Genomic DNA, 20,946 nt, shown 5'->3' on the forward strand with positions numbered 1-20,946 from the left:
GATTTCGAACCCGTGTTAGTGAGTTACAGTAACGATGAAGACCTCCCCGTTGTGGTTCAATGATTGCATTGTTATCGTAGTGACCTACATTTGAAGTCAAAGAAACATAACCTTAGGGTCGCTGCAGTGGAGCTATTAGAACATTTATCGTATTTGATTTTGTTAAAATTACTTTACTGACGACACGCACTGTAATTGCTCTCAAAGTTTGAATGTAGAGTTTTACAATTTATGCACGAATACCACGTAACTATTTTTGGAGGGACAATGGTGATAAAAGCCGTGGAAGTTCATCAACTTTTCCACTTCTGGTAATTTCAGTGCCATGCTCATGCCTTTTAATATTCAAAACCCAAGTGCAAGTGACGTTGGGGAGAGAACGCGAGAGATACGATACCGAATCAATTTCAAATGCCTTCCCTGAATTTAAAATTGAAAGGTCTCCATCAAGGGCTCCTGGAAACATATCTCCACCCTTCCCTCTCGTCTCCCGCAGTACATATGCGCCCTCCTTTTCTTTCCTGGTGGTAGCAGAGGAAGGGCCGGGGGCAGGAATTTAACTGGTGACTAATCCATAAAAGTCGGATTTGCGGATGATCAATGCTTATCTAACTTGTCACAAGCGTTGTTGAGCGCATTGGAAAGCCAGTGTGATAGGTATGGGATGAGAATTAATGTATACAAAACAATGGTTATACGGGTTACGTGAAGGAAACGGCTAAGTTAAAATTTAAAAGTTGGGGGAACTACAAGAGTAGGTAAAACCATTCACTTTATTTGGAAGTTTTTTGGGTCAAGATAGTCAATGCACTTGAAGAATTTCGTAAGGTAAAGAACATTTAGCAAGTAGGAGAGATTTGATGAGAGGGATGTTGCCAATGTAAGAATGTTACAAAGAAAAGAGTCAAAACCCTGATATGGAGCGTGCGGCTCGAGACCTCGGTCCTTAGCCAAGATGATACGAGTAGAGTTAAGGATTTTGATATATGGTAAGCCTTTTTTTCCTCGTTAGTGCTTTCAACTCTGTTTCCTCAACCATCTCCCCCGTTTTATTTTCTTGAATTGACGTTACTCTTTATTAGCAATTGATTACGGTCTACGGAGTTCCTATCCGCTGCTGGGACGCTGTGCGAAATCATCACGTTATTCCTTGTTTTAAACCTAACCATAATATAATCCCAATGATGTATTTCTGAATCTTCGGGCGTTTTTGATATAAACCGACGCCCACTGTGGTGATTGACTCAAGTGTTTGTTATGATCAAACTATTTTTCCTGGAGAGGTCTATATCTTTCTCCACGCAGTCATTCATCGTTTCTGTCCTATATTATCCAAAATCATCACCATTTCTCCGTTCGCCGACCGTCTCATTCCTATCCCCATCGCTGTGAAATAATATCTCCGAGAAACACTGAAAATATGCTCCAATTAATCGTAGTCCATGCCTATTTCTTTCTTCCATGATTAATTGCGGGCATATAGAGCTGAATTATTAACAATTTTTGGGTAAAGCTTTTACCTCTATTAAATTATAATATTCTGTAATTCGTCTGCTCAATATTGCCCACGTTTCTTCCAACCTTTTTGCTCATTACTGCTGCCTACTCTCGATGGATCTCATTCCTTCTTTCACATATTGCTCCAGTAATCCCAGCTTTTCTTCCATCTCACTTCGAGCAGCCGTAAAATATCGATATATCCTCTCCCCATCTGCCGAATTTTAATTTTCTAATGTCCCTGTTCTAATCGTTTTCCTAACGTTTAAAATCCCTTTTCTGGCTAACTCGGTTCCCTTCTGCGCTGCTTCTGTCGCTTTCACGTTGCAAGGATTTCGTGAAATGACAAACGGTCCATTGGGCCGAGTCCCGTAGTTGCCAGGACTCACTCTACGTCCATTATCAGTTCATGGGATACCAACGGTGATTCTTCCCATTGCCTTCCTCATATAAAGTGAGGCCATCACTCAAATGGCCACCCCGCTGGGATCAGACGCCTTTACAGCCACCTTGCTGACCCCGTTGGCACCCGATTGAGAGGAGGATGTCTCCGGATTTGGCCGAAGAGGCGTGACAATGGGTACGCTCAAATGCATTTACATACTAAACAAATTCAATAAAAACGTATAAACTCCATATAAATTCACCAAATCAGACTACAGAAATTACAATGCCGGCATCCAAAAACTTATCAATCCCCGTTATTCTCATTTGACTTCAGCATGACATTGTTGAACCGTTTGTGAGATGGCAGGTAGGGGGAGGGGTTGTCCCAATCTTTTAATACCTGCCATAGTTATATTCATGGCGCCAACCCTAGCACTGAAGAGTTTCTCTCAAGGATGCGTATTTATATTTAAACAGCAGTTACTCCTGCAATCGCTCCACAACCAGGCTAATAGTACACCAACCACTGGGGTTGTTCCAACCCCCTCACATCGGCTGAGGAGATAGTGCCTCGCCTCCCTTGTTTCAATTTTGTGCCCCGCCCATTGCAGCCCCGCTAAACTTATCTCGTCTCTAATGAAGAGCGGGCCGCAACCTATTTAGACGAGTCGCGGTCCTGATTTCAACCCCTTCCCACTCGTCAACCGAAAATGGGGAAATTAGCTATTTTCGAAGGTCTCCGGTGGAGGTTGTTTCCCAGACAACGGCTTCCATGAGCTCGAAGCACTGATTATAACATCACTACGTTCCCACCTCCCCCTTTATTTTTCACCACTTCCATTTAACGTTCGAGTGAAGACCGACTTACTTCTCGTAAGGTTTCTGCATCGAAAAATGCCTCGGTTGGGTTTTACACCGGAAATATCAGTCTCATACCGATCCTGCAGAACTACGGAACAGTCTGTGATTTGAACATTTCCCTCGTTTTTTTCCGTAGTTTTTACCATAATAACTTTGATACGTACTCACAGGTTTCTTCTAAATAAGAGAATTCGAATAAATTTTGGAAATCATGCACGACGGATATACAGCGGTCCCCTTCTGTCCTCGAGGGATGCTCACACTCAAACGAAATGATTCTCCTGTTGCCATCGCCCTTACACTAGCCATTGCGACATTAATAAGCGACCTGTTCCCTCGATCACACAGGTTTATCATGTACCATGGGAGTCTGCGATTCTTTCTCTGATCTTACGGAAAAGAGTGAGAAACCTCCTTGGGGGAAGGCAGCACTCCGCTGAATTTACCATGAACACAGGTTTCTATCGTCATACGGAGATTATTAATGCTAACTCCAGCTTAATCTAGAGCCTGTCTCAATTCTCATAGTCTGTCCTAGAAGCTATTTGGTCTTACACTTGTTTAATTACAACATTATCACCAGTAAGAAATTTCCCCGCGGATTACCAAAGGCTCTTGTGGATCACCAATTGACCACCGTTGACCAACACCCAACTGGCCATGACCGTCTCATTTTGAATGAAAGCTTAATCCACCAATTTCTACGGCTTCCCACCACTTATATTTTATTTCGCATTCAAGGGGACATTCCATTTCCACGCACAATAATCTCTAAGCAAATACTAAATGTTTGTGAAAACAATAGGTGGGCAATTTTTTTCTCGTACATACTATTCCAAATAAGTTGTTAAAATAAAGTTACTTAAAAACGAGTTTAATTATGCTTTAATATAAAAAAAACACGTAGAGATCTTAAAGTGGAATTTTAGTATAAATTTATCATGAGTTGATGAATCAAGTCCTCATGAACTATTTTTAATAGGTAATCTACCGGTTAAGGTAGGTTTTGGATGGACAAAACTATCAAATAAGTATTTTTTTTCTCGTAACCATACACAATCCTGCAACCTGCTCTTAATCAGGTCCCTCTTCATCTCTGAGTACTCCCTTCCTCCCTTCATCCCCTCCAACATCCCTATCCTGTTCCTGCCCTTTACTCGTTTTCCTTGCATTCTCCCCTCTATTACAGTCTTCAACATCCCATTGCCACCTAAGGTGAATATCACAACTGCCGAAGGGGGAGCTCTGAAGAAATTGCAAGAAAACGAGAGCATTCTCATAATATCTGCAGACAAGGGGAACGCAACTGTGATAATCAACAAAGAGGACTACCGGAGCAAAATTACCAAACTTCTCCAAGATGGAACTTATAAGAAACTGAAGACCGACCCGACAGCGAAAATAGAGCGAAACACCAGAGCTCTGATAAAGAAATCCCTCATTCCGATGGAAGAACAACGTGGACTATTTTCTTCGGCTCCCAAACCACCCAGATTATACGGACTGCCGAAAATACATAAGGAGGGGATACCACTCCGACCTATAGTCAGCCGGATCGATGCTCCAACATACGGACTGGCGAAATACCTGGCCCAATCTCTACAGTTAGTCCTACGTCGGAAAAACATCGTCATTCGTGAAACACTCCGGACATTTCATCGACATCCTGAAAAAGATCACAATGGGCAGCGATGAATTATTGGTGAGCTTCGATGTTGTCTCACTTTTCACCAACATCCCGATAAAGGATTCGGTGGAGATCATCAGACGCCTTACCTCAAACGGCATCCTGGAAGACTTCCCCACACTGGTGGAGCATTGCCTCAGGAATGCTTACTTTTTGTGAAATGGAGAATTCTACGAGCAGGCAGAGGGAGCAGCCATGGGTTCACCGCTGTGTCGGGTAGTAGCTAAACTGTTCATGGAGTATTTTGAAGAGAAGGCTCGTAACCAGTACGAGAAAAAAAACCTAGGATGTGGTTAAGATATGTGGATGATACTTTCGTCATTTGGCAGCACGGCGCAGCAGAACTTCAGAAATTCCTCGAGTTCCTAAACTCACAACATCACTCTATCAAATTTACGATGGAAGTAGAAAAGGATAACCAACTACCTTTCTTGGACGTGTTAGTCACAAGGAAGAGTGATGGGAAGCTGGGACATGCTGTCTACAGGAAGAAGACGCACACTGGCCGTTATCTTAACGCAGCCTCTCACCACCACCCGCTCCAGAAGACTTCTTTGGTGGAAACACTAGTTCACCGAGCCTGTGAAATTTCTGACGCCGATTCTTTGACAGCGGAAAAGAAACATTTCCTGAAAGCATTGCAGCAAAATGGCTATCGGAACGATATGGTCCTTAATATGACCGCCAGGGAAGAAAGGCGAAGACGGGATTGGGACAAGCCCATCAAGCAGACGGAACCGGACCCAAACGCATACGCTACTATCCCCTACGTAACCGGAACATCCGAGAAGATAGCCAGAGTCCTGAAAAAACATGACGTGGTGACAAGATTTAACTGCACCAAGAAAATAGCGGACGCTCTCCCTGGACCGAAGGACAAAATTCCGAAAGACCTATACGAAGGGGTCTACCAAGTATCCTGTTCATGTGGGAAAGCCTACATCGGGGAAACATGCCGCTCAATGAAAGTTCGGATGAAGGAACACCTCCGGGCAACAACAAATAAGCAGTTTCACCTGTCGGCCATTTCAGAGCACCAATGGAGTGAACCCGGTCACGAGATCTTATTCCAAAAAGCAAACATAATAGCAAAGGAGAGTAGACACTACCCACGATTAATTAGATAAGCAATTGAGATCGCAAAAAACCCGGAGAACATTAACAGAGATGAAGCCTACCATCTGCACAACGCGTGGAAGAGAGTTCTCCGGAAACGGACCAATCAGCGAGCAGCCACTAGACGGGGCCACCTATAAAAGGGTGGCCAAAATCCGAGTCCCTCATCTTCGACCTGAAGACGCCGAATGCAACTTCGGCGAAACTGTTGTCAGCATCAAACAAGGACGCGGTGAAACCCGACAATGCAGAATACTTCAAACCACCACCGCGAAAACTTACGCAGCCATATACTTTGGCATGTATTCTTTAACCGCAGTTTTTTCACACATTGAAATAATGTAGCTCCATTTCACATTTTACAATTAGTTTTCAATGTAAACTTTAAAGCTACTCCTCCAAAGAAGTCCACTGTGGCTTTATCTGTTTGCTCTAGTCGTATCATTGTATCTGTTCACCCTCGTCAGGAAGTTTTACCGCCCTGCCAATGGCTGCCTGAGCGCGCCTCTCCCCTTCCCCGTCGCCCGCACACCCCAGTCGCCCTTTCCCCGTGGCCTTCCGCGCGCGAGGGCAGAGGTGGTGGCGTGAGGGAAGGTATCGTGGGGGTGGAGGGAAGGTCGGGGATACAACCGCCCATGGGAGCAAGACCGAAAGGGGTTATTCCGCTTAAGCAGGGCGGTTTCTGGGGCTCCCGAAGCTTCCTCAAAGCTTTAAACGCTTTAAAGCTGACATGTAATGAATCGTTCGGTTTAGGAGGTGACCCTGACGAGGATCAGAAATGCGGGGGTTGCGTGCCCCCTTCCTTCCCCCAGCCCCTGCGCCCCCACCGCAGATTCCCTAGGGGTCGGGAGTGGAGCACGAGGGGGTTGGGGGTGGGTGGGACGGCGTGAGGGCGGGCTTTTAAATCATCGACTTAAGTGGAGTCGAAATCCGCACAGATTACTAGTTGGCCTGTAGCGAGAGGGATTGCTAGGGTGGAGGAGAGTGGTCCCACGGAGGAGGAGGAGAGGACTTTTGATGGCCAGACGCCTCAGGGGGAGTTTGAATTCCTCGGAAATAAAAGCATCGCTAATTCTTGGAGGTCAGCTGGTTTTTAAGGGATTGATTTCAATGCCCCGTGGATTCTTCTTTTAGACTCCCGACTCGGCATTGGGCTTTAATTTGTCCGGATGTACCCTGAATTGAAATTTATTATTCTATACAAATAATTGATTTTGACTTATTGCAAACGTTATAGTATGTATCTGAAATTAATATATTGCGACGATATCATTTCATTTCGTGTAACTCGTTTCGATTTGTTATCATGTTAAAACTCGCGCGAAATATAGTTTTATTGAAACATTACTAATAAGAGTCATGACTAGCTCAAAGCAGCACTTTTCTACTGGATACAATAATTTGACGACCGGGTTTAGATGTATTACATCATTATCAGGTCTGATGATGTAATATATCAAAACTCTTTCGTAAAATAAATGTCATCAAGTGCTACGATCAGTTAGTTAGTCATTATGTTCGATTTCCACCACATCACGCTTGAAACTACTCAATTTGTAACTAAGAAGAGCTTTATTTACTAATTTGGAGGTCGGTTTGTCGTTTTAGTGAATATTTTCTGTAAAAACGTCGCAGGAAATAAAAAAAGTTGGGCTGCAAATAATATTTTTGCAATCTTACGTAATTTGATCTGAAATTGTAGAATAAGTGCAAAGGGAACGACCTGTTTCATCAGTCGGCCAAAGTAGACCAAATCGTAGCCGTCGAGTCTTCAAGAGAGAAGAGGACGGAATACTGCCATGTGGCTCTCTGTTTTGCGATAGGTAAGTTATCTTTGCAGATGGAAAAATATAATTTCAAACTAATTAAAATAATCTTATCTAAAATTTAACGATTAAACTATGGTACATCGGTGGATTTTTCCAATTGTTTTTTATGTATGTCTGCATTTTAAATAATTATAAATTAATAATTAATTAATAAATAATTAATTAATAAATAATTAATTAATAAATAATTAATAAATAAATAAATAATTAATTAATAATTAAATTATCATAAATTCATAAATGCTTGCCTCGGATGAACAGATTTATGTGTGCAAGTAAGTCAGTGTTAAATTAAAAATATTGTTCCCTAACTTGATAATCGTGATTTAATTCCACTAAAAATCTGACGGGCTCTCACCGTGGATAGTTGGTGAATTTTGAATCCCATAAAACTCGTCTTCATTGCACATTTATCTCACATCGCACCCAAAAGGCGCGAAACTGGAAACGCCATCATCGGAGTTCCGTATTTTTTTAAGGAAATGGAAAAATATGATACACGAGAAAATATAAAGTTGATGATGATTCAAACGTAAAGATATGAAGTCTTGTATAGCCCGCAATAACTATATCATTCGCTGTAATATGTTTATTTATTCAGATAGAGACTGGTAGAAATACAGGGTTCGTCCGGAAAATAAGTGTACTGAGCTCAGAAAAAAAATTTATTACACTTTTACATATCTTAAGCTAATATTCCTCAAAATAGGACCCTTGTGAGTCGATACACTTGTTCCAGCGGCGTTCCCATTCCTGGAACGCTCCCGCGAAGGCATCTTCGGGAACCTCTCGAAGACTCGTCGTCGACCTCTTCTCTGCCCTCCACGAACATCTTGTGCCACCGAAAGATCATGTTTCTGGACATGGCTGACTCCCCGTAAGCCTGGTTAATCATACCGACAGTTTCGGTAGACGATTTCCCAAGCTTTACCGCAAATTTGATGGAATAACGCTGCTCCAAAAACTTCGGCATCGCGTTCCGTGACGTGGGTCGAGCGTGGAGGTTCGCGTTAACAGAGCTCCTCACTACACCACAGGTCAGAGCCGACTGCCTTTTTCAGCGTCGCTTGCCAACATACCCCCCTCCAATCGCAGCCCGTCAGAACGGTGCTGGGCGCCCAGCCCAGGAGTCAGTACACTTATTTTCCGGACGAACCCTGTATGAAGACGCATGCAACGCAACCACTTCTGCCAGGAACTAATATTTAATTACAGCCCTATGTAAAATTTAGTTCCCTTGAACCATTGAAGAATATTGTATTGTTTTTAGGTGGTAAATAATATTTTTGGGGAAAGGAGTATTTACATATTTATATCGCATACATCATGATGGATTTCATCCCGGTAAAATATTCTTTAGGTAAGCTAGTCCCCCAATCGGATCTCCGGGTGGGGACTACTGGAAGGAGAACGTCAGTCAAGGTGAATTGAAAATGTAGAGTAGGAATATGGAGCGTTTGGTCATTGGCGGTGTGCGGGAAATTAGAAAATCCAAAGATGGAGATGAATAAGGTGGGGATAGACATCCTTGGATGGAGCGAAATTAAGTGGGCGGGGGCGAACGACTTCTGGAGCGACGACCTCAGGGTGATATACTCGGGAGACGAACGGAGAATTGCAGGAGTGGGCATCATATTCAAGAAGGAGTGGGAAAGAAGAGTCGAATTGTGCTGGCAATACAAGAGAGGATCATGATGATAAGATTAGAGGGAGAGCCTACAGACACAATGATAAAGCAGGTGTATGTGCCAACATCCAGCCATTCAGATGAGGAAAAAGACGAAGCATACCGATCATTGGAAGAGGTTCTAGGAACAGTAAAAGGAAAGGAAAACCTTATAGTAATGAGAGATTGGAACGCTGTGGTCGGCGAGAGGGTAGTAGCGTGGGATACTTCGGATCGGGAAAACGAAACGCCACGGGAGAGAGACTGATGGAATTCTGCGACGAGAAAAACATCGTAGTGGCAAATACCATCTTCGATCAACATCCGAGAAGAAGATACACATGGAAGATGCCTGGAGACAAAGTACGATACCAAATACTACTACATCCTAATCAGGAAGAGATATAAGAATCAAGTTAAGAAGTGTAAGAACTACCTTGGCGCAGTTATACATAGCGATTCCAAAGAAACTGCGGGAGATACCGCAACAGTAACTATTTAACGGAGTCATCCGCTAATGTGCATTTCAATGCAACAATTTCAGAGTGTAAAAATCATTCGCCTTGACTGGGATCCCAGTCAAGGCGAATGATTTTTACACTCTGAAATTGTTGCATTGAAATACATAGCGATCACCACCTGGGGATCATGGACAGCCGACTGCGATACAAGAAGATGAAGAAAGAGAGACAACAGCCCAGATGGAACGCAAAGATACTGGAAGAAAAGAGGGTAAGAGAAAAGTTCACCAAGGCTGCTAAAAGGGAAATAGAAAGAAATAATGAAAATATCAGCACTGACGGTCGATGGAAAGAAATGATGAATATAATCACCAAAGCGGTAGATGAACTTTTTGTGAGTGAGGCGGAAATATCTAAGAAGCCATGGATAACAGCTCAAATAAGAGGTCTCATAGACGAAAGAAGAAAATACAAAAATCAAAAAAATGGGAGTGAAGAAGACCTCTATAAACAGTAGCGGAACCAGGTCATACGAGAGTGCAAGAAGGCAAAGGAAGAATGGATAATAAGCTGCTGGGGGGGAAATTTATGACAACATGAAAAAGGGAAATAGCGAGAGGGCTTATAAACTAGTGAAGAGGCAATTCGTGGGAAGAAAAACAAAATTTCAAAAGATAAGAGCCGCTAATGGAAAAATACTAATAGATGATGTCGACATTGGAAATAGATGGAAAGCATACATTGGAGTACTCTAAGCTCCCAAACCACTAGAAGATGGCTGAATTAAAGATGAAAGCATGATAGGTAAAGACGATCCGGGTCCGCAGATATTAAGAAGCAATTACACCACCACCACCTGGAGGCTCACGCGCGCGTGCTCGGAAGATGTTTTCATAAGGTGTTTCCATGGGAACACTCCTAATACACTTGCTCCGCAACCAAGGCAGACCAAAGTTTCAGGCATGCCACGAGCTCGGATTAATTTGCGAAGGAATGAAAAACGTTAGAAATAAAATGAAGAATGCAAAAAGGCAGTAATCTAGGGGGCCATACTTTTCTTATGCTGTTAAATACGAGACGGGCATTAAACAAGATTTCAATGTGAGACAATTTACATTTCTTCCCACAAAACGTGCTCTTGAGCTTTGGTCACCATATTACATGTATATACACTTATGCAGAGTATTGACACGTTGAAAATACCATTTATTTTCGATTGATATCCAGTCAAACCAGATTATTTCCCTTTTAAACGTACAATTATATTTAATCTCCCTGTAGAGCGAGTATTGGAAGATTTTTTCACTTTTCATTGAAAAGCTTAAAGCCAACTAAAATGATTTAAAATCTCAATTTTGTTTAAGACTTTCCAAACGTCTTACCGACGATAATCGAACAAAATGAAAATAATAATTTTCTGGTTATTGGGTGAAAAATAAGAATTTTTAATGTGTTGTATGGTTAACTGTGAATAGTGGGTAGTGAAAGTCATGCGTAATGAAGTGGAATTTCGACTTTGGAAACCAAAACGCCCTAATGTTATTGACTAGTCATGCCTCGTGGACTATGAAAGGATTCTCGGAATATGTCTTCCGTTGAAGTGGCATCATTTCTTCGAATACTGCCGGATAAAAAATAGCATCAGTAAAAATGCATGAAATCCTAGTAAGAGGGATTCATGAAATCCTAGGGAGGGAGGGACTCGCTCCACAAGGAAATTAAATATGAGCGTTTAAATGTCAAAATAGTCTGCTTGAAGTGGATATTAATCGAAAATCAATGGCTTTTCAACGTGTTAATACACTGCATGAGCGCATATGCCTGTTGTAGTGTGGTGGGTTTTACAGAAAAAGAAAGAATTGGTCGATCATTGAAACCTGTCTATAGTTGCTAGAGAAAACATTTCTCTAAATTATGGATATCAGGAAACATATCGCGGTAAAAAGAGAGCTCGGCAAGTGATCGAAGCGTCTTGGGGTTAATTCTGATTAATACATGTAGCTTTGGATATTTCCAGTTTACTCTTGATTCTGTGCGTGACCGAAAATTCCAGGGGTTAACCGGCGGAACAGGGAAGAGAGCTCTCCGATTCCTCCTGCTCTTTGCGAGAAAAAGTGCAGTGCAGGGTGAAAGCCACTCTCATCTACGAATCAACCTTCTGGTAAATTACTCAAGAGTATTATTCAGAGTTTTGATGCATACATTTTTTATACGTTTGACGAAGATTAAAAACGAACCTTGATATCACACATTTATGAAAAAGAGTCGAAGATGATGCTGTAGTATTGATCAGTGCATCCTATTGAGAAAATTACATAATGCGGAGACTTACACTTGTAGGTTTAATTACTACTGAGATACATGCAAAGGAGAAGGAGACATTGGGTAATGAGAAATTTAAAAGGAAGTAGGGTAGCCACAAAAGAAAAACCATATAAGGTACTGGTTATCCCTATCCTAGAATAATCCTCCATAGTATGGGATCCATATGAGGTAGGACAAAGTTCAAAGAAAGGCAGCAAGATATGTACTCGGAAGGTACAAAAGAACAGATAGTGTCACAGAAATGTTAGATATACTGAAATGGGAGAGTTTGAAAAATAGAAGAAAAATGAGTAGGTTAGGCGCGATGTATAGAATTGTTAAAAAGGACGAAGCGTGGGAAGATTTATGGCAAGGGATAGAAAAGCCTAACTTTAAGGGAAAAAACGACCATAGCCACAAAATAAAAATAAGGACGCAAAAAACAAATAAGAAAAGTACTCTCTTTTGAATAGAACTATAATTGATTGGAACCAGCTGCCTGGAGGTTTGTTTGAGCCCTTTCCATCCAATTTTAGAAGTTTTAAGTATAAATGTAAAGCAGCCATTGCACAATTAACTTCTCTGTAGTTATTAAAATATTGTTTTAATGTGATGTGGAAGGCATTTTGTGCGTGATGTGGAAGTTTGTTTGTATGTGATGTGGGAGTGTCATTGTGTGTAATAATATTTTGTCTCTTATCTATTTTTCTAGTGCGTGTATGTATGTAATTTTCGTTGTAAGAGTTATTTTTGACCAAACTTGACCGTTGCCACCAGGAAATTCACCTGATTGCAACGTTAATCCAAAATAAATAAATGATTTGACGAAGACTTTGCAGCTGTCAAACGATGGTGAAGACATTATTTTCAGCCAATAAGGATGTACTGACCAACAGGCGACACAATTTTAACCATGGTGCTATTACTCTAAATTGTTCACATCGAAAGGAGTATGAATTTTTTTAATCCACATATAAAGAAGTCGTCTATCTGAATGAGCGGACATTTTGTTAAATAAAACTGCTCGTAAAATATTGGAATAAATAATATTAGTGAAGTTAAAATATTTATTAAAGTTACTCCGTAGAGCAGCTGTATGTAAATACTTTGGGGAGGATGTTTTTTTTTAACTTGCAGATAAGGTTGTACTGAGAATGATCCATTCAAAAGTATAAAATAATGCAAATACGTAACTACTTAGGAGAAGATCAGTTCGGCTTTATAAAGGGGAGAGGGGCGCATGACGCCATTGCAGTGATGAGGTCTTTAGTAGAAAAAAAATATCGAATATAATTAGGATGGCTTAACTGTGAATTTGAAGAAAAGGCGAGCGATCAGGAATGGATCCTCCCGAGTTATCGGCGTCAGAATGTATTAGAATCCACCGAGTGGATCCCCAATTCGGTCCATCTGTAAGATGGGATGGGCGCATATGCCGTGTACTCACGTTTTCCTGAATCATGCGGAGGATTTCGGCGGACTCGTCATTGTTGATGTTGATAATCAGCTTCCTTAGGGTTGTCCTGAGCAGGGGCTGTAGCTTGGACTGGTACGTGCCGTTGTCAAGGAGCACGGCGGATCCCGCCATCTCGCAAGCGAAGCACAGCGCCAGGACGCCGGCGGCCTGTTCAAAGCAAAACGGGAGTGGTCAGTCGGGCAGAATGCCGCGCATTAAATCAAACAGGGGACCGCAAGCTCAGAGGCTATTTGAGCTGTTTGGATGCTGATGGATTATGAGCTGATGATGTTATCTTGCGGGCATATAAAATTTAATTTTCGTAGAAAAATAAAGACATTGCTCTTTCCAAAATGAAAGAGGTTCATCCAAAAAATATGAAATTTCGATTTCGGGCCAATCATGGGGTCATCGAATTTCTAATAAGTTTATCGAGGTAACTCTTAATTTTCGCAGTGCCTAGACCTTTGCTTAGTAGCGGGTGCTCTCGATAATAATAGTGGAAAAGTATCGCGGATGGATTTATTCAAGAGATTCCCTCTGCAACCCTAGTGGAACATTCGACCACCAACGGCTAATATTAAAGTCACACGAAATTCCATAAAATTCACAGATATGAAACTAAATCATTTTAAGTGTGCAAACCTCAGAAGATCCATTTTAAGATTTCGAGAAGACTTGTTTTTTTATTGCCTAATGTATTAGAAAATTGTTAGTTTTCCAAGTTTATGTGAGGTAAAATACCATAAGAATGATATCAATTCCCATTTAACGAGCTTAAAGAGTTAAATTATAAGTAAATGATCATATTATGAGTTTTTATTTAGCCCTGTGGTTGAAATTCCACGGATTCTTGATAGCTCATTGCTCAAAATACGTAATTTTAATACGGCAAAATATTAGACCCATGAAACCCCAACAAACTAGAGAAAAGTGCCATTTAGTAATGATCTGAGCATATGGTGCCCAAGCATGACGCTCCCCGTTTAAGAATAAAAAGCAGTGAAACTTTAGGGATTGAGAACATTTTTGAGGCCTTGAAAAAAACTAAGGAAATAAATGATAATTTAAATATTCACCGTAAAGAATTATTAAAATCTCAAATGGGTCTGGGCTAATGTTTAAAAAAGTTAAGGCACACAATCCAATGCTGAGAAAAAATGATCATATTATAATGTATGTAAACAATCGTACGAATATTCCCACTATGATATGGAGATACCATAACAATAATAATCTAAATCTGGTTCACCAGCATGATAGTGATGATATCACCAGGCGTAATAAGATATGTAGAGGACATTTAAACTTGTTTTATTGTTCTTTAATACATTTTATGAAATTCTCTCATTTGGCAAAATTAATGCATATTAATAAGGTTGGTGGAGTGATGTCCCCAAATGCGTTGAGAATTTTTTCAAAAAGGTTTTTAAATAAATTTTTATTAAATTAATGCGTGCAATTATAAATTAAAGAGATCTCTTGATAAAACGTTTGGCTTGATGTTGAAATTTTTTATGGAATTACATTTCACTAGTTTCGATGTTTTAAAAAAAACTATTTGCCGAATATAAATAGGAAAAACTATTTGCCGTGAAATGCGAACTTTGATCATAGCATAGGATATCAGGTTTGCATTTTAAATTTTAAATACTAAATCCTCTGCTGATGTGGAAAGTCATGGTTATAAAAATGTTTATAAATAGTTAAATAAACGTTTTCGTAAATCTATTCTGTATTTTTTTATTTTGACAGTTCATTTATGACCTTCCTGGATTACTTCATTAGTGGCGAGCAACGTCTCGTTTCAATTTACAATGGCAAGTGTAAAAATTGACGCGTCGAATTATATCAAAATAAAATTTCGACAGGTGGCTGACTGTATTTTGTAATAATGAAAATATACCGATGCAGATATTATCATTAATTTCCCGTAGTCTGATCGGATGGCTGTTCGTGGAAAACTTCGACAAATATTAATCCACTATCGTACACATTTCCTCATTTGTGAATTAGGGATTACGTTCAAAACTGAATTAGTAAATTAAAAGTGGAACTTTGGTGGATGTTATAATGACGATTAAATTGACCAAGTACATAATAATCTACAGAACATCATTATGTATTGTTTTTGGTAATTCTTCGCTGATTTTTCATTCACATCGGCTCAAAATATTTTCTTTACGAGTTAATACTGGACTATGTCGAGCAAGGAATTGAACGCAAACATCCTATCACATTATTACCTTGAAAATAATTAGTTAGGGGATAACTTATGAATTTATTGATTTAAATGGCTCCCTTTATGTTTTTAGAAACGATCAAATTACTTTAAGAAAGAGAGAATCTGTAAGGAAAATATTCAGTCACCTCATTATAGTCATTTATTGCTCTTAAATTAAATAATTTATTAAAAATGTCACCTTAACTTTGGATGACAAATAATGACCGCCGTTAAAACGGAAAATTGTTTCCCGTTAGGAGTAAAATTTTGAGCGAGATTCATTGGTTAAAATTTGAACAAAAAGTTAATATTACTCTCTTGTTGGATACAATGGAAAACTGAGTCGTTCGAGACACTTAAACTGCGTTGGTCGGTAGCTTGGCAGATAGTTTGCTTAATACGTGCGTTTACTTAATACCTAAAACACATGGAGGATAATTTAACTATCAATTTGGGGAATCAAAATCACTGCTGTATGTATTCTTGCCTGAATAAACGGTTGAGGAGAGGAATAATGTGAAAAATACCCTGCGATACCTATATTGAGCGTCTAAGGTGATGCGTTTGGTATTAAAACGAACGGGATATTTTTAGTGATTAAATTCAATGCTTGAAATTTTGAATTTGTACAGTTAGCGCATTCAAATGATTTTTTTGTAAATGCTCCAGAAGTTCATAAATCTGGTTCCTAGTTTAAAAAAAATTATTATTTTGGTGAACTAAGGAAGGAAATATTTGTTTCGTTCATGGCAGAATATTGTAATTCTAATGCAAAAAATTCTATTTGCTTAATTTTTACTGTCATTTACTAACTTGGCTTACATTCACTTATTGTCTGGATGATGCAAATAAATGTAGTTTCCGGAAGGTGGTGCCTCTTTCATAGAATGTTGATTCATATTTACGAATTTTTTTAAACAATGGTATCTCGATGCAACAATTTCAGGGCGTAAAAATCATTCGCCTTGACTGGGATTCGAACCCAGATCCCTTAATATCCGGTCGAGTGCTTTAGCCACTTAAGCTACCGAGGCGTCCTCTTAAAATCTGAAATTTTCGGGCTTTTTAAAGGAACTAGATGTTGTGACGAAATACCGTACATACAATGTCATCGGCATTCGTATTCGTGCGCGAGGCGCCACAGTCCACGAGGTTAAAGCCAACTTTTAAACACTTATGGTGTTTATACCTTGACAAATTCCAAAGAAACTGCGGGAGATGCCGCAACAGTAACTTTTAACGGAGTCACCCGCTAATGTGCATTTCAATGCAACAATTTCAGAGTGTATTTTGAATTAAAATTGTTGCATTGAAATGCACATAAGCGGGGTGACTCCGTCAAAAGTTACTGTTGCGGCATCTCCCGCAGTTTCTTTGGAATGGTATCCCGATGATTATTTATCACGTCTGACACATATGTATGCTAAATTGCGTACATTTCAGGATGCAACGCTACCTTCTATCGGCCACTCAGTTCGGCTCGCTGGAGTGAGTTGCTGATCGGTTTTTAGATCACTGTTGTTCTTATGTTTGTTCGTGTTCGGTCAGTGGGTAGAGCGCTGGGCTACCGAGCGGAGGGGTCAAGAACAATTGCAGATGACGTCCCTGGGAATTTTCACCTTCTCACAAGCTCTGCAAAACGTATGTACATTTCGGATAACACATCTTGCTGGAAAATGACTGGCGGCACAGGTGGAGTATCTGGTCTGGTTTTGTGTGAATCCAGGCACCGTTAAGGCTTTAAGCTTTAAGTGTGATCAACTCTCACCTATCTTAACAGCTATAGCATTGATAACTGCGGTTTATTTGATCTCAGAACCCTTTTTTTCTCGGCTTCGACATTCATAGAACAGATAGTGTCACGGATATGTTAGATGTACTGAAATGGGAGAGTTTGAAAAAATAGAAGAAAAAGGAGTAGGTTAGGCGCGATGTATAGAATTGTTAAAAAGGACGAAGCGTGGGAAGATTTATGGCAAGGGATAGAAAAGCCTAACTTTAAGGGAAAAAACGACCATAGCCACAAAATAAAAATAAGGACTCAAAAAACCAATAAGAAAAAATACTCTTTTTTAAATAGAACCATTATTGATTGGAACCAGCTGCCTGGAGGTTTGTTTGAGCCCTTTCCATGCAATTTTAGAAGTTTTAGGTTGAAATGTAAAGTAGCCACTGGGTAATAAACTTCAATGTAGTTTTGAAAATATTGTTTGTGTGTGATGTGCACGGCATTTTGTATGTGGTGTGTAAGTTTGTTTGTATGTGATGTGGAAGTGCCATTGTATGTAAAAATATTTTGTCTCTTATCGGTTTTTATGTGTTCGTATGTAATTTTAGTTGTTAGTAGTTATCTTTGACCGAACCTGACCGTTGCCACCAGGAAATTTGCCTAATTGCAACGTAATTGTGTAAATAAATAAATAATAAATAAATAAAATTCGATATAAATTTGATAAAATTTTCACATTAAATATCATGTATCAAAAAAAATTAGCTAATGCTTGAATTTAAAAGAAAAATAAATCTAACAGACTCGTCCTAGATTGTGCATGTTTTCAAAATATAACGCATTAGTTCAACAGACTGTTTCACGCTAGGACTAAGTTGGGAATGCTTGCTGTATTGGGTGGGTCAATATTTAAAGATTGTAATCTTGGCGAATTTCTGACTGGTGCTGTGGTTAACGTCACCTTACCTTAATACAACAACAACGCTAATTAGCAAAAGTGCTCTAAAAAGTTGATATTCGCTGTATTGCATCCATCATAGTTGAAAATCTGAGAAGTTTCAATAAAACTTTCTTAGAATTTTAATTTTTTAGTTATTTTCCTTCTATTTGAATCATTAATTCACATTCTTTGCCCATATTTTCTCAATTCCTCGTCCTCCAGTACCTGTTTCGTGTCTCGTATCCTTTAAGCTTCACATTAATTTATCCATATTACTATCCCATCCAAAATTTTCTTCAGCCAGGCTATGGCTTCATCAGGTTTTCTTTATTCTTTATTTCATATTATTTTCACAAATTTGCCCCGGTTCATTAGGCATTAATGCAAAATAGACACTGCTGTATTTAATCCGACGACTCTTGTGGTCTGATATAATGTGAGATTATGATAAATATGTTAAAAAACCGTCTGAAAACATATCGGAATTTTGAATTTTTTTGTGTCGGAGAAATTAATAAGTCTTATTCGTGAATAGTTTTTGGAAATAGGGAAAGATAACGTTTGTGCGATGGTAATCGATCTACCAGGGCTCAGGCGAAGAAGGTACCAAAAGAGACTAAGTCTGTAATTGGAGTCTGGTATTTTAATAATGAACTCACGTTTGTGTGACAACATGCTCAAAATGAATGAAAATATGATAACGCACGTTACGCACTCTTCCGATGAAAGGCTGTTGATGCTTCATGGCCACGAGAAAACCTGGCGTCAGTCATAATCCGCGAGGATGTCACAGTACTCCATCTGGAAATCAATCCTGCTGTATAAGCAACGCTCATTGTGGCAGTATTAATTGGTTTTGTGGAGTACCCTGATAGTTGAGCGAATTCGCAGCAATTGAAATTGAATTCGTGAAAATGCTTAACTATTTAGGTCAACACTGCATTTCATGACAAACACAGAATTGTAATTCACGGACATTTCTATTTTCCGGTGAGGGCGTTACTTGGCGCCAGTGACACAGCCGCACTTTCGCCAATAAATTCACTCGTGGAATTATTTTTTAGGTAGTTCTTATAATAATTATACTTCTAATAATTATATTTTCCCGCAATCTTATCAAGGACAGGCTATTTTATTCACGCGAATCGTCATGTACCCTCATGAGTAGAGAAAGTTAATGGACAAATGAGTGTAATTTATAATCGTAGCACCGCATAAAAGTTCTGGAAATCAGATGTTGAATTTTCAAAAAATTTAATTAAATTCTCATGGTTTTTAGGACGGAATGCGTCAGAATTACAACTGCAGTTCCTACAAAACGTGTCGTACGAATTTTAGAAGGGCGAGAATTCTTTGCGCAATGGGAATCCGTATTATCGTGGTAGTGACGCTAGTAAAGATGGACACCATTAGTGAACAAAAAAAAGTACGAATCATTGCGTTCATAACAAGTAAGCTTCTAAGCTTTGAAAAAGTCTCCAAAAAAACGGAGTTATTTTGTACACTTTTCTGATTTCCGTTATCGTTTGATATAATTTATTTATTGTTAATAATATGGGTTGTGTAAAGACAAAGATATTTTGGAAAAATTGCTTAAAACTATTACGAGACGTGATGGATCTATAAGGTTTCGAAAATCCTAATGAATCGCTCAAATCAACTTAATTAACTTGTTTCATTAAATTATTTCTTTAATAGCTCCTACTTTCTGATTAATTACATGGCACATACTTTTTTCCTTGATTCTTCTGCGCTTTCCCTAGATTCTCCCACCTATTTTACAGTTGTATAGGTATTGTGTATTCATGTGCTTATAAATTTTATGGCTATTATGATATATTTATGTTGATGGGTTAAATTGAAGGAGGAACCATTTTGTCTCAATTTCGCCCAAACAAAGACCTCAATCTATCTATCCATTACAGAAGTCAAAATTACGGAAGCGGCACGAGTAGGTAAGTAACAAGACCTTATATTTGATATAATGAAATACTGTATACCGATTGTAAATACGGATGTCATGAACTAAATCAAAGGTAAAATTAAACAATCGAGAATTCCTATATTTTCGCCGAACGGTCTTTGAAATAAATGTAAGGGCCAGTTGGATTGTGTTCTAAAATAGCTTTGAGCATTTTGATTGGTGAGAAGAAATAAGAAATTATCAAATAAAACATAATACAAATAAACAACATCCTTCGAGTTAAAACGAGGAGCAGAGGGCCCCTCACGGTGACTGTGAACCTAAATTGGACCAGGAGATTGGTTACTTCTGCGATGGCTAACTGTGATTAACAAAACAGATTGTAAGAACAAATAAGTCGCGGAAATAATTACATCCCAAGATGAAATAAGACACTTTAATTTCTCACATAGACCATTGTATCATGACCTAGGTTTTGTTACGGCGTAACATCTTCAGGTTCACCTGAAGATGCTGCGCTGTAACGAAACCTAGGTCTTGATAAAAATTGGTCTATGTGGAAAAGCAAAGTGTCTTAGTTCATCACGAAGGATTTCCACCATATTAGACCTGAAACTGTGTTATTTAATTACATCGCATATTACGCTGATAGACAGGATCTCAAGGAGGACGTTATGTAATTTGTCCAACGTATTATCCTTTCGTTGCTAGGGTTCCTTCTTGTATCGCACATGTTACTATCACAACCGTAAAATATAACAGTGGAAGTTACGCAATCTATTATAAATTGTCTTAATCACCTGAAGCACCTGATTGCCTGATTACTATTCTGATCAAATTAAAAACTTTTACTAATGACTGATAT

The 20,946-nt window shown here is 39.3% G+C and overlaps 1 protein-coding gene across 1 annotated transcript in view; it reads right to left on the minus strand.

Annotated features, from left to right (window-relative positions):
* Positions 1-20,946, minus strand: part of Tsp2A (tetraspanin 2A) — a 146,770-nt gene that overhangs the window by 19,211 nt on the left and 106,613 nt on the right. The window contains exon 3 of the mRNA XM_071586124.1: positions 13,256-13,432. Coding sequence (XP_071442225.1) covers positions 13,256-13,432 — 177 coding nt within the window. The remainder of the gene's footprint in view (positions 1-13,255; positions 13,433-20,946) is intronic.

This window comes from Hetaerina americana, unplaced genomic scaffold (assembly GCF_022747635.1).
Source record: "Hetaerina americana unplaced genomic scaffold, ioHetAmer1.1.p SCAF_20, whole genome shotgun sequence".
In the NCBI taxonomy this organism is placed as follows: Eukaryota; Metazoa; Arthropoda; class Insecta; order Odonata; family Calopterygidae; genus Hetaerina; species Hetaerina americana.